The 13,425-nt window shown below is 39.7% G+C and overlaps 1 protein-coding gene across 1 annotated transcript in view; it reads right to left on the bottom strand.

Moving 5' to 3' along the window:
* Positions 1-40: 40 nt before the first annotated feature.
* Positions 41-13,425, bottom strand: part of trappc10 (trafficking protein particle complex 10) — a 34,153-nt gene continuing 20,768 nt past the window's right edge. Inside the window, exons 15-23 of the mRNA XM_037545311.1 lie at positions 11,597-11,738; positions 10,158-10,316; positions 8,953-9,182; positions 7,498-7,598; positions 7,249-7,375; positions 6,990-7,154; positions 6,426-6,606; positions 5,960-6,154; positions 41-4,005 (exon numbers count right to left, since the gene is read on the bottom strand). Of these exons, the coding sequence (XP_037401208.1) occupies positions 3,755-4,005; positions 5,960-6,154; positions 6,426-6,606; positions 6,990-7,154; positions 7,249-7,375; positions 7,498-7,598; positions 8,953-9,182; positions 10,158-10,316; positions 11,597-11,738 (1,551 nt within the window). The 3' untranslated portion in view covers positions 41-3,754. The remainder of the gene's footprint in view (positions 4,006-5,959; positions 6,155-6,425; positions 6,607-6,989; positions 7,155-7,248; positions 7,376-7,497; positions 7,599-8,952; positions 9,183-10,157; positions 10,317-11,596; positions 11,739-13,425) is intronic.

Genomic DNA, 13,425 nt, shown 5'->3' with positions numbered 1-13,425 from the left:
ATTTTAAAATGTTAAAAAAAAAAAAAACATACCACAAATGTTTTTTAAAACATATGTATATTTTTTCAAGTGTATAATGCGTACATAGTCTTTAATTTAAATAATTAATCTAAATACAATCTGTGGTGCTCAACAGATGGAATAATTTACAAAGAGCCAGTGAAAATTATTCTGACATTATTGGCTGACCCAGTGATTCACATGATGTAGCCCCAAAAGTCCTTCTGCTGAAGCGTGAGTGAGAGATGACAAAGGCTACAGTCTCCCCTGATAGCCTCCTATTGAGCAGCTGAGCATCACATAAGAGTGCTAGGATCAGCTACTCCCCAAGTCCATATAATCACACATGAGGACTGGAGAGGGAAGACAACTGATCCTACATCATCACTCTTAATGAAGTTCCACACATGCGACCCCTGAATAATTCGTGAGACACAATTTATTCACAAAATAAATACTGTAGCTAGACACGAAAATAATAGGATCTGCAACAAAGTGCACACATACAAGCAATAATGCGGCAAGTATTTATCATTCATTACAGTTCTTACTTTCCAGACCAGTTCCCAGAAACCAACAGCACTAAAGACAGCCAAAAAGCATTTACCATAACCAGAACCCTCATTTACTTACATGTGTTTATCTCAAGTGCTCAACAGGCTTTCTCTTTGCTCTCTCTCATTTTCCTCCTTTCCCATATTTAGTAGTGACAATAACCCAGCCTAAACCAAGTTACTCATTTAGTGCACTACAAAGTAGGGAACTGGGTGCTTCCTGCTATTTGGAGCACAGCCTCAGGCCTTTAGCCTTCACAGGCCCTTCTCATCATTAGTGCACAAAAACCTCAAACCCAACACCTTGACGCTCAGCTGCAGCAATGTCGCAATTACTGTCTCCCTCCTAACTCAGCCTCTGGCTGAAGTCTGTCACAATTAACCCACTTCCACAGCACTATGGGACATGTGCCTCACTTTGTTTTACCCCCCCACAAAGTCCTCATTTGTCTTTTGCTAAATTACCCAACTCACTTAGCGTTGTACATTTACCTCACTCAAACACACAGAGCAAACAGACGTAAACCTCACACTGACACCAGAGTACAAAAATAGACTCATTGACTGGCATTATGTGCTTAGCCATTTTCAGGAGTGCTGTCAAACAGGCATAATTGGAATGTCACACAAAGTTAAAGTTCTGCTGGAGATGTAAAAGTGGCAGATAGTGAGCTCTAGCAATCAAATTTGGAACTGCATAGAGAATTCCTATATCAACTTCTGAAAAGGCTTAAAGCTGTTCAAGCTGGTAATCCACACCGCTGCTATAAGACATGGTTCTGAGTTCACATAGCTCAATTTGCCATGATTACTCACATAGCAATTAATTATGGGTTGCTATAGCAACATGTCTGATGCACAAAAAAAACTTTTAAACTATTTCCAGACGTGTGCAAATCACTACAGAGGCGAAGCTACATCCTTCCTTTTATTTATTTTAGACTAAACTGAATAAGTAGGATCTATCAGGACCTAACGGCACCTGAGAGTGAAGAAAAGTTTGAGTCTGTTTCACCTGCAGTGTCTGATCCTCTTCCCTCCAAAACAAGCAGAGCTTTAAATGAAAAACATAAAAAATAAGGCAAAATAGTTTGCTAGAAAGAATAATTAAGTTCTTCAGCTTCAGAGACTCATACTTGCATGAAGTCGACTTCTCCTCTAACCGTATTTGGTGCAGCCTATACAGTCATAACAGTGATTCATCATTCAGTAATATCTGGATATTTAACACTATGTACACAACGAGAGGCAGGACTGTGTGTGTGTGTGTGAACAGGAGGGCTGCTGTAGCTACTTTGCCCCCTTTCCCAGATGTACACACACATATACACACATGCTTAAAAATAAAGGATCCTAAATTATTCTTGGCTTGGACATACAATACTGTACAAACACCAGAGAACACCCTTTATTTATTTAATATCCTGTCAAAACAGCCATTCAGTACAAGTTAGTTATTTTTCAGGGGACATTTCTGAGGTAATTAGATCTAAGATATTCCACTTGCAGGACGAAGGGTGTTTCCAAAACTGGATCTCAAAAATAATTAAAACAGATACAGGGAACGAGGGACTTCTAATAACCACGAAAAACCTGGTAGAGCACAAAACTGCCCCCTTTTGTTGACTAGAGAAGATCAAGTTCAAAGCTACAGGTGTTTCTGTGTATCCTTCCACTGTGACAAGACAACTCAGCACTATGAGTTGCTTCTGAAAGGATGTGTAACTGTCAAGAAGCCTTTATTGAGGGGGGGGGGGGGGGGGGGGGGGGGGGGGGGGGCTGCTGGTGTTCTCAGGAAAGTGGACTGACCACCCCAGTGTCCAGACCTCAACATAATCAAATGTGGGTTTACTTGGATTGTGGGATGCAGAAAATGCAACCAGCTTCTAAGACTGAACTTTGGAGGTGTGAAAAAACATCCCTGCAAATTTCTTTGAAAACCTGAAAGCAAGTCTCCTGAAAAGAATGGAAGCTGTAATAAAGTCTGAGTGGAAACAGTAAACAATGTTAAGACTGATAATGTACTTAGTTGTCGAGGCTTCTGTGTAAAGCTTGGTTAAACTTTACCAAGAGGCCTCAACAACTAAGTACATTATCACTACTGAAAGAAAGAATAACTTGTACCTAATGACAAATCTTGACAGGAAATTAAATAAATGTAGGGTGGTTTCTGTCTTTTTGCAGTCCTACGTGGTTCTAAGAAATTGAATTCCTATAGAAGTAGAATTTTTACATTATGCAGCTCTTCAAACCACATTCATCTCATTAACAAAACCGTTTCTTTAAAGCACCATCCATTGAAAGGTTCTTGAGGGACCCAAACCTGGCATTCCATAGCTATAAAGAACCCTTTTTGGCTCCTTTATTTTTAAGAGTGCACACATATATAGCAACACTGGAAAGCATGATGGAGCACAAGAAGCAAGCAGGACGATTCCTAAACGGCAAATAAGCCAGCAGGACGTGACCCCTCCTCTTCTTTTTCACCCTCTCATGAGCCAATCGCAGGCCTTGATCTTGTTTTGGAGTGCATACATGCATGTGAGCCTGGGGTCAGACACAGTAAACCATACTCAACATCCCACAACGCATACGTACACTGTCACAATGTCTGCCAACTCTTCCACAAAAGTTGCTGTGAAGATCTGTATGTGTGCGAGAGAGTGAGAGTGAGAGAGAGAGAGAGAGAGAGAGAGAGAGAGAGAGAGAGAGAGAGAGAGAGAGAGAGAGAGAGAGAGACTCAGCTAGCATGACTCGGTCACAGCTGTAGTACTGAAGACTTCCTCCGAAGGAAGTCTGAAATGGGAAGCAAGAGGCAGCAAGGCATCATGGGAAGTCCGAGGCTGCTCACTGACTGGGGGGAGAGAGCGAGTGAGAGAGAGGGAGGGAGGGAGAGAGACAGAGACTGGGGGCTTTCAAGTCTGGTATTACCTCCCAGTATAGAGTGAGCAAAGAATAGAAAGGACGAATAATACAGAAACTGTAAGACAGCAGATGGATTCTCAGGCTCCAGCGATGAGTTGTTTTTTTTTTTTTTTGTGTTTCTGTGTTCAGGCCGGGCCGACGTCCAACGTCTGCCCACCGAGTCCAGAGACGCCCCACTGCCCCACACCAGAGCCCCTTCCTTCCCCTGTCTCCTGCCCAATCAGATCACAGAAACCAGGGTCCAGGACCAGGCGGGGCGGGGCTTTCCATGGGTGTCATGTGACGTTGATCTCTAGCACGTGGTCATCTGTGCTGGGCAACACCAGGACCTGGCGCGCCAGGCTGCAGTTAAACACCTGCCCTGGGCTGAAGGGCTCTAACCTGGGCATGGGCACACCCCTTGGCTGCTGTTGCTCACCGCTGCCCAGGGAGTGGATGCTTCCTCGGCTGCGGATGCTGGCCGTGTCCGCCTGGTCTTCAAGACCTTTGTCCAGCAGGGAGAGGTTGTCATTCTCCAGGCAGGAGTCTGTGAGGTGGAACAGAAATAAATTTCAGAAGATGTAGTCTGGCAGTTGTGGGTTTGGGACACCAATCTAAAACAATAGTTCTGCAAGAAAATCTAATTTACACAAGTGTCCCAAATGTAGTCACTCCAGTGTCTGGATTAAAAACTATTATTTTATAAAAATTACCAGCAGCTCATACTGAAGCCTGAATTTTATTGTCCATTTTTAGAGATAACTGTTTGTCATATGGTGTCAGAAAAAACATGTCTATTTTAGAATACTTAACAACTTTTCACGGATTTAGGAAAGTGTGAGATGATTTAGGCCTGCAGTTACACAACACGCCTGTCCAGGGTGTATCCTGCCTTCCACCCAATGACTGCTAGGATAGGCTCCAGCTCCCCTCGTGACCCAGGAGGATAAGGAGCTTAGAAGATGAGTGTGTATGTGTGTGTGTGTCGGTTACACAATGCTAATTGGTATAGATAAGTATTCATCACATACAAGCTACATTACCCTTACAGCTTCAGTGCAAAACCATCAAAACTAACATTAATTAACACACTTGACTATTCTACAATTATTCACAGTCATTAACAAATATTAGATACAGATTAGGTTGTTTATCAGGGCCTGTTGTTATAAAACCATCACAAACTTAAGAAGCCCAACATGTTCTAGCTGATCAACTACATTTGCAGTGATGGAGAAAGTGTGTAAATCAGCAGTGTATATGGTGAGAGGAGGAATTTCTAGTCTGTGCAGTGAAACAGAAGAACGTTGCTGGTAGAGAACAGGAACATAAAGCATCTACAGCTGAAGGAAAAGCTACAGTGATTGGAAATATATCTGCGTTAGTGCCTGTAGCCATGAAAAAAGCCACTAAAAGTAACAGCTGTAACATGACAGTAGAACATGACAGTGGAATGGAGTGTTTGGTCACCTTGGAAAATATTTTACTAAAAATGGACTTTTGAAACTTTGTGCTGGAAATGTAGCATCATGTGTTGTGTATGTAAAGTCTTAATTAAAAGCACAATAGAAACATGAAATTATCTGACAAGCCTTATGTTAAGTCAATGTTGCCAACTACTTTCAATGGCGAGTAGCTAAAGCCCACTTGAAAAATCGCAAAATGTTGCTAATTGATGTCACATGCTAATTAGCATATATAATTACATCACATCATATTTGCATTCTGCATGCAGCTGAATTGCCCATGGAGCTGTTCTCATTAATGTATTTTTCTGTTTCTGTTATATAATTTTGTTACAAATAGTGACTGAAATGTGGGCCATTAAGACTACATGTTAACCAGCACTTACTTCTAAGCCGCAACGTCATCTGACAAAATCACCATACATATAATATTAAGATGACAGCTGTGCTGTGATTTCAGCTGTATTCACATGTAAAACTAATCACTTGGAGAGAAAGGTAAAAGCAACAGAATATCCTTCTCATCTTTTCTCTCAAACAGTGCATAGCCTCAGTTTGGGTAACAAACCACAAGAAGGATGTTTTGTTTTCAAGTGTGATAGTGAGTGATAAGACAGTGATAGTCTAGTCAAAACAATCAAATTAAATTGTTTATATTATAACAAAGCTGGAGCAAACAACACAAACAAGTCTGTCTGCACATGTACAACTCATTCACCTTTATGTCAGCTGTCATGCAGACTGAATGTGCTGCTCTGCCTCTCTGACACTCATTGAACAGAGTAGACACAGAAAGAAATGTGCCTCTTGCTAGGGGGCAGTGCTGACGACTCGCTTCTAAGGAGAGTAGGGTAAGTTTGTCCCAAAAGTCGCTACATTCGTTGCTAGGCTACAAAGCCACAAGGCACAATTTGCATGTGTGCTGAACAGCACAGTTCTTTCTGGTCACTGTAGCCAAAGTGCTTAAAGTTCCTTGTGAGTAAGAGAAGGAGGGAGAATAAGAGACAGTGACTGAAAGAAACTCCGTGTGCCAACCTGTGTCAGGCTGGGTCATAGGCAGTGCGCTGTGGGGCAGGTACTTGAACACTTTGATGCTGGGGAAGGGCAGTTTGCCCGCAAACAACGGCATGACCTCCATCTGAACTTTGTGCGTTGCCATGGCAGCCACTGGCATGGACACTAACCCTGAACTCTTTCCACACACTGCCCAGTTACTGCTGTTATCAACCACTGAAACACACAAACACAAATTGTGTTAAACACTGAGTAACACATCAAACCTTATAAAGTAAATGAACAAGTGCTCTCAGTTTACCCAGTTAATAGCTACAGGCTATTCAGCATTACAGAGTAATTTAGTGAAACAATATCCTGTTACCCAAAATAATTGCCAAGTACTTTAGAATCTGTACCTCTCAGTTATTATAGTATATTATAGAGCAAAAAAACAAATGCATTTAAGATGTAAAGTTGATGTTTACAGGCACGTTTGGTGTCTTACCCTCATACATGAGTTTGGTCGTCCGGAGGCTTTCACTCTCTGTGGCTTCCTCATCCTCCCTCTCTGATTCACTGGGTTCTGTCAGACGTGTGATTGACACCTCAAGTCTACAGAGGGTGCCAGCACGACACTGTTGTTCCCCCACAGCAGGCTGGATCTCAGCTTTCATACTGTATAGTGTCTGTAGTATATGTGAGAGAGCGAGAGCACGACAGAGCGCGAGAGAGAGCGAGAGAGAGAGCGCGAGAGAGAGCGAGAGAGAGAGCGAGAGAGAGCGAGCGAGAGAGAGAGAGAGAGAGAGAGAGAGAGAGAGAGAGAGAGAGAGAGAGAGAGAGAGAGAGAGAGAGAGAGAGAGAGAGAGCGAGAGATTGACAATTACAAAAAAACAGCTGTAAACTACAAGAATCGTAGGTGGCATTTTGGCTGCTATTTTTTGTCTAAAATCTAAAACAGAAATTGCATGTTGTACAAACAGAACATCCTTTATATGATGATACCGCTGTGATGGAGCAAAGTTGATGATTTGTTTGATTAATCAAACAGAAGTTGTTAAACGACCCTCACCGAGACTCTCTCCAGCTGGAACTCATAGCTGTACGGTTTGAGTGCAGAGTCTGGAGCTTCAGCAGGTGAGAAGCTGGCAGCGAAAACACACTGCAAACATGGCGGCAGCTCACTGCTCCACTTCATCTCCCACAGACTGTACATGCACTGCTTACTGTACACCAGCTGTACAAACAGAAAATGACATCACAGCAATTGCAGTGGCTAATACGGGGCAAAATAAATACATAACTTTGTGAGCATTTGAAATAACTCTAACCTGGTGAGCTTTAGCGTTGAGAGAGAGCAGCTCAAGTGAAGGTGTGGGTTGACACTCCACAAGCGTCTGATTGGCAAGCCGGAAGTTTGTATCCGATACGTTTTGGAGGCACACTTGGATGTACTTCCTGTGAGGTCACGAGGAGAAAGAAATAACATTGCACCACTGTTATTATAAGCAAGTGAAAATACTTAATGAATAAAAAACAAGTATTGTGCAAACATGCAAAATATGTTTATATTTACAAACCTTTTCCCAGCAGACAATAGTGAGTGCTTGGCTCTAAAGGGTGTGTAGAAGGTGAGAGATATGAGAATGGAGTATATAGACCAGGGACAGTCAATAGACACCTGAAAAAACAAAATGAAGAATTTGTTTAGATACCTCATTCAAGCCACATAAAAAGACAAAAATCATATAAGGTGGCTAAATAAACAAAAAACAATCATAAGACCTGGAAGTAATATGTAGAATGACACCAATTACCATAACTATGGCTAAATTTCAACCTGTAACAACCAGACTCAGAACTGATCAGAAAAGAAGAAGGAAAAAAGGCTCCAAGGAGCCATGGGTCACAGTGATTTCATTTACCATGGTTCAAGAGTCTAGACACAATACATAGCAATTGCACCTCAACTGTGGCATAATCACTGCAAAATGTCTTAAGTGGCTTATTTATTTTTATCAAACAACAACAAAATGAAATAAGATAAAATACAGCTAATGCTCAATAAATAATTCAATGTATTATTAATGGGTTCAAACAGTAGGAACATTTTATCGCCAGTGCTGAAAATCAAATTTAATGAGATAACAATTCTAATAACCAATAGTATAGGCCAAAATATTTTTATATTGTCCTTTGCAAAGGTTTAAGCACCTTTCAAATGATCTTTTATTGATTTTTTTTAAAGTGAAAACAAGTAAACATATCCACTACAGAGGACATGCATCATAATTCACAATTACTGTTTATTTCCTGAATTTAACATAATGAATAAAAATCCTGTTTTATTTTTTATGATATGGTAACCTCAGCAGATAAACAGAAGCCCTAACATGTGCAGACAAATGCCTTTTCCACTTAGAAAATCAAAACAATGTAATTTGACTAGGGATGTTCAAACTTTTGCATATGACTGTGTTTATATTTAGATTTTAATTTTATACTCCAACAGTTTAGTTTAACAGTGACTTATTAAAAGATATAGCTGTCAGTTTTCACCAGTTCAGCCTGTATTACTGTCAAATAGTTATGGAATTTTACATACTGGGTTGCTTAATTTGTTTAAGGTTTTGCATAATCAGGAGTCTGAATATTTTCAGTGATTCTTTTAAACAAGAGTCAATTTTGGCCAATATCAGACATTTGTCGACTCCTATTTTTAATGCTGATTGCAACAAGTTATTCCACCAAGTGATGTAGTTTGTTAATTGTAAGGCTATAGTAGCTAATCAACATAATACAACTGTTTTAACAAAATGCCACATTAGTGCAGAATGTATGAGCCACTTTCAAAGCCATAATATATAACACATGATCTACACATACAGCTGCATGCATGCAGCTGTATGTGTAGATCATGTGTTATATATTATGGCTTTGAAAGTGGCTCAACCTTCAGAATTCGGAACTGGCCATTTAATAAATGCACTTTAACTATTTGTCTTTGTCATATATGGTAGCCTTATCCTCCTTACCTTCTGGTCAATGGAGGCCATGCCGCTGTTGTAGCGCGTGCGGCTCTTAGGCCGGTGGCGGATTTCTCCGTTAGTAAGGCGCTCGCTCTCGGCCCGTACCGAGGATGATGGGATATGGCACAGCACCTCCAGCTGGAATTCCAGGGTGTGGTAGGGCGGAGTTACAGGCAGAGAAATGCTCGTCACCTTCTCAGAGGCCTGGATGGACAGAGCAGATTCACCCACCAGCTCTGCAGGTAGAAAAAGAGAATCAACGTAAGAATAAATACAGTAAACAGCTTTCTCATACTAGGGATGTTTTCACACCAAGGAAAATATTCAATGCCTCAAGGCTGGATAATTACTTCTCTGCTGACTTTTAATAAAGGTACTTTTATCACTACATCAATTTTTAACTTTGCTTTATTCACTTTTATTTGAACTTGTTTTCCTTGGTTATTTTTTGCTTTATTCATTATTATATCATTATTGTATTCATTTTGTTATGTTTTATTTGAACTTATTAATCCCATTAATTTTTATTTCAGACTCTTACTTGCTTTGCTAAATGCTTATGGCCTGTTTTTTTTACTTAGCTATATCAAAAATGATTTACCTCAACATAATTCTGAGTTACATAAAGTTTGAATGGATGACTGTACAGCCAAAAATCTTTATCAAATTTTAAGTGTGAACAGCATTTTGGGCCCCAAAAAACAAGCATTTTAAGTGTGAACAGCATTTTGGGCCCCAAAAAACAAGCATTTTAAGTGTGAACAGCATTTTGGGCCCCAAAAAACAAGCATTTGCTCTGGAGAACAATATGCTATTAAAAAAAAAAGAAAAAAAAAAAAAAACACTACATAATGTGTGCCTTTTTTTCAAATCTCTTATTCTGAGATGTTTTCCTCAAACTCTCAAAAAAATATCCCTAATAGCACTAGTGCAAACTGGCCAACTCAACTGTTGTGAGTGAATTACTACACATTTTATCCCCATCCAGCAAGTGACAGGCACACATCGCCACCTAGTGTGTCAAAGTCACAGCTGTTACAACTTCAAGGCCTGTTGCAAAAAGCAGTTTAGGGAGCACATTATCAAATATACCCTTGTAGTCATTAATATAAAAAATTATAAAATATGATATACATTTCATTGCCCACGACTACAATTCCATACATAAATCTGTGACACACATGACATCTGTGCAACCTACGTCTCCTCACCTCCAGTGCTGGAGAGGATGCGAGCAGAGCAAGAGGAAGAGTGCAGGATGGGCATGGAGGGGGAGTTACTCAACTGCAGAGCATCGCCCTTCTTCACCGTATAGTGTCCAGTTACGATCGTGAACTTCACCCTCTGAGGGAGCCCTGCCAGCAGGCTCTCTGCAAAACAAACCCAAATTCAGGTTACAAATCCTTACTTAAAGAACTAAACAAGGTACTGATGATTCCTCTACTGCCCAATTAACTCGCACTGTCTAACTAGATACTAGTTAGACTAGAATCTAAATTAAAAGAGAGTATCTAGATTAACTAGATTAAAATACTTTATAGTCTCTAGAAAACAGACCTTCATCAGTTAGAGTAGATTTCCAGACTTTTCAAAATGTTTGCTTAATTAAAACATAAAGTTGCACTATGTAAGATTACTTTCTTAAAATTAAATTGACTTTAAAAAAAAGTGGAAAAAAAATTTAGGCCTCATTTACTAAACGCTCTTAAAATTTTTTTTCTTAAAACCCACTTACGCAGACATAGATTACATCTGACATAGATGTTTTCTTATGCTTTTCTTTTCTCAAGAACAAATTTATTGATGAATGAGGCCCTAAAATAATTTAAGTTAGAGGAGCTGTTTCAGGTCATGTCATACATCTTTACATGCTTAACCTCACAAGCACAGGTTCAAAACCAAAGTCCGACTCAATCTTTAGGTCTCAAATGCAGAATCAACGTCATACTGATGAAAATATGACAACAGTGCTCACATCCTACTCACATCCTCAGAAAACTTGGTTTCGAGTTCTCTTTGAGTACACTTTTAACACGTTTGTAATCATCAGATTCTTCCACTCAAGGAAGGGGTCCAGAGCACAATCCACATTACAAAATGTTCTTCCACATGCTGCATCCTTGCAATTACATATTTCCACCAGAGAAGTCTCCAAATTCCCCAAACGTACATAGTGTAGCTTTAAATAAGACAGGAACATTCATTTAGAGTAGCTTTATGCAAAATGCTCCATTCTAGAGACACATACCAAGCTATAACTGCTCAGTGGTGGTCATATGAACCAGATGTCTAACAAGTTTAATGTCTCTAATAACCACCTCACAGAAAGCTAGTACATCCAATCGATACAAATTTGCTGCCCAATGAATAACATTTTATTTTCAAGGCAAAATAGTACTCCAAGAATTTTCCCCCCATATTTACTACTATTTTACCATCATCAACACCACAAATAAAACCTCAGAAGACACATTTAGGTACACTGATCACTTTGGATGGCAAAAATAAATGTCTTTATGTTGTCGACATCCCAACCTCTGCTTCCTATCACCACCACTGAAAAGAAAATCTGTGGATTTCCTTATATCTGAACATACTGGTGTTTTCAAACACAGTTTACAGACTTAAAAAGAATGGCTGACAGACCAACCTGTAAATGGCTCAATGGTCAGCTGAGGCTCTTGAGAGTAGACGTCATACTGCACAATGGGATAAATGTGAGGCAACACAAACTGCACTCGTCCCACTGTAGCACACAACTGCCGCAGTGTGTAGGTGCCTGGCTTCATACTCTGAGACAGAATGAGGATAAGAAAGAGACAGAGGAGGTGGGGTTGAGTGATGTGTAATGAAAGGAAATGTAAATCAGAGTGACTAAGAAACTGAGTAAGCGGGTGAGTGATTTGCTAATCATGTGAGTAATATACCCACACAGAGAATGACTGAGGGATAAAAAAAGCTCCTGCTGCTGCGGTGTGTTAGCAGACTTACACATAACATGAACATGTGCACTAGGGGGCAGTGCTGCCTTTACTGAAGTGGTATGGTAGAGACAGAAAGAAGTTAAATATTGGATGAAATCAAAAATATATTTTATAATCCCAAGGTATTTTGTTTCAGCTCCAAGTTTGGGTTTTAGGGCTGTCAAAATAAAATGACATTCACATATTTACTGAATTAAAAAACAAAGAACATTCAAATGTTTAAAGTTTCGGCTGGAGTTTATTATGTATTTCAGGCCAGTTAGTTACTAACATGATCATAAAAAACCATGACAACTACAAAACATAGGAAAGAACCTGCCCCTGCCACCAGAATCCCTGGTTTAAACAATGTGTGCTATTTGGATGTTTATACTGAACATCCCCTTGTGGATTAGAGACATAACATTGATTCAGAAATATCCAAAACATAATGACTTACTTTTGAAAAATGTATTAAAAATTTAAATATATTTGAATATTTGACAAACATACATAGGGAGAATACAAAATTTGATTTTCAAACCCACCTGACAGCCTTATTAGGTCTCATCCCAACTAGATATACAGTCATGTGAAAAAATTAGGACACCCTATGAAATCCTGTATATTTTTAACATATTTGGACATGTGGATATTTAATACCAATTTTAACAATACTGTGGGATCCAAGTAATGACTAAACAATTAAAAATTAAGAAGGGCCTTTACAATTTTCTGTAAAATGTCATTTAAAAAGAATGCAATTTCTGGTGAGGCATAAATTAGGACACCCTTACATAGTGTCCCACTTGAAATAGTTAAGATCACACACAGGTGTATCACATCAGGGGCACATGATCAGAACATCGTTACCCAGCATTTTGATTGAGGCTTGCTCTATTTAAACCTCAGAAAATGTATTTGGTGTGTCCCTGACTGTTGAAGTGAGAGTGAGCACCATGATGAGATCCAAAGAGCTGTCTGAGGCCCTCAGAAAGAGGATTGTGGCTGCTTATGAGTCTGGTAAGGGATTTAAAAAGATCTCAAAAGAATTTGACATCAGCCATTCCACCATCCGGAAAATTGTTTACAGGTGGAGGATATTCAAAATAACTGCGACCATGCCCAGGTCTGGCCGTCCAAGCAAGTTCACCCCCAGAGCAGACCGTAAGATGCTTAAAGAAGTCATGAAAAATCCTGAAATTTCATCACAGGACCTACAGCAGGCTATTGCTACTGTTGATGTGAAAGGGCATGACTCAACTATCAGAAAGAGACTATACAAGTTTAATTTTCATGGGAGGTGTGCAAGGAGGAAACCTTTGCTCTCTAAGAAAAACACTAAGGCCAGACTGAAGTTTGCCAGAGAGCACACAGACAAAGACCATGACTTCTGGAATAATGTTCTTTGGACAGATGAGTCTAAAATTAAATTATTTGGACGCCAGAACAGAAGACATATTTGGCGTAAACCAAATACTGCATTCCAAGAAAAGAACCTCATACCAACTGTGAA

This window comes from Pygocentrus nattereri, chromosome 15 (genome assembly GCF_015220715.1).
Source record: "Pygocentrus nattereri isolate fPygNat1 chromosome 15, fPygNat1.pri, whole genome shotgun sequence".
NCBI lineage: Eukaryota > Metazoa > Chordata > Actinopteri > Characiformes > Serrasalmidae > Pygocentrus > Pygocentrus nattereri.
The sequence above is the reverse complement of the archived record's forward strand: the minus strand, read 5'-3'. Positions and strand labels throughout refer to the sequence as shown.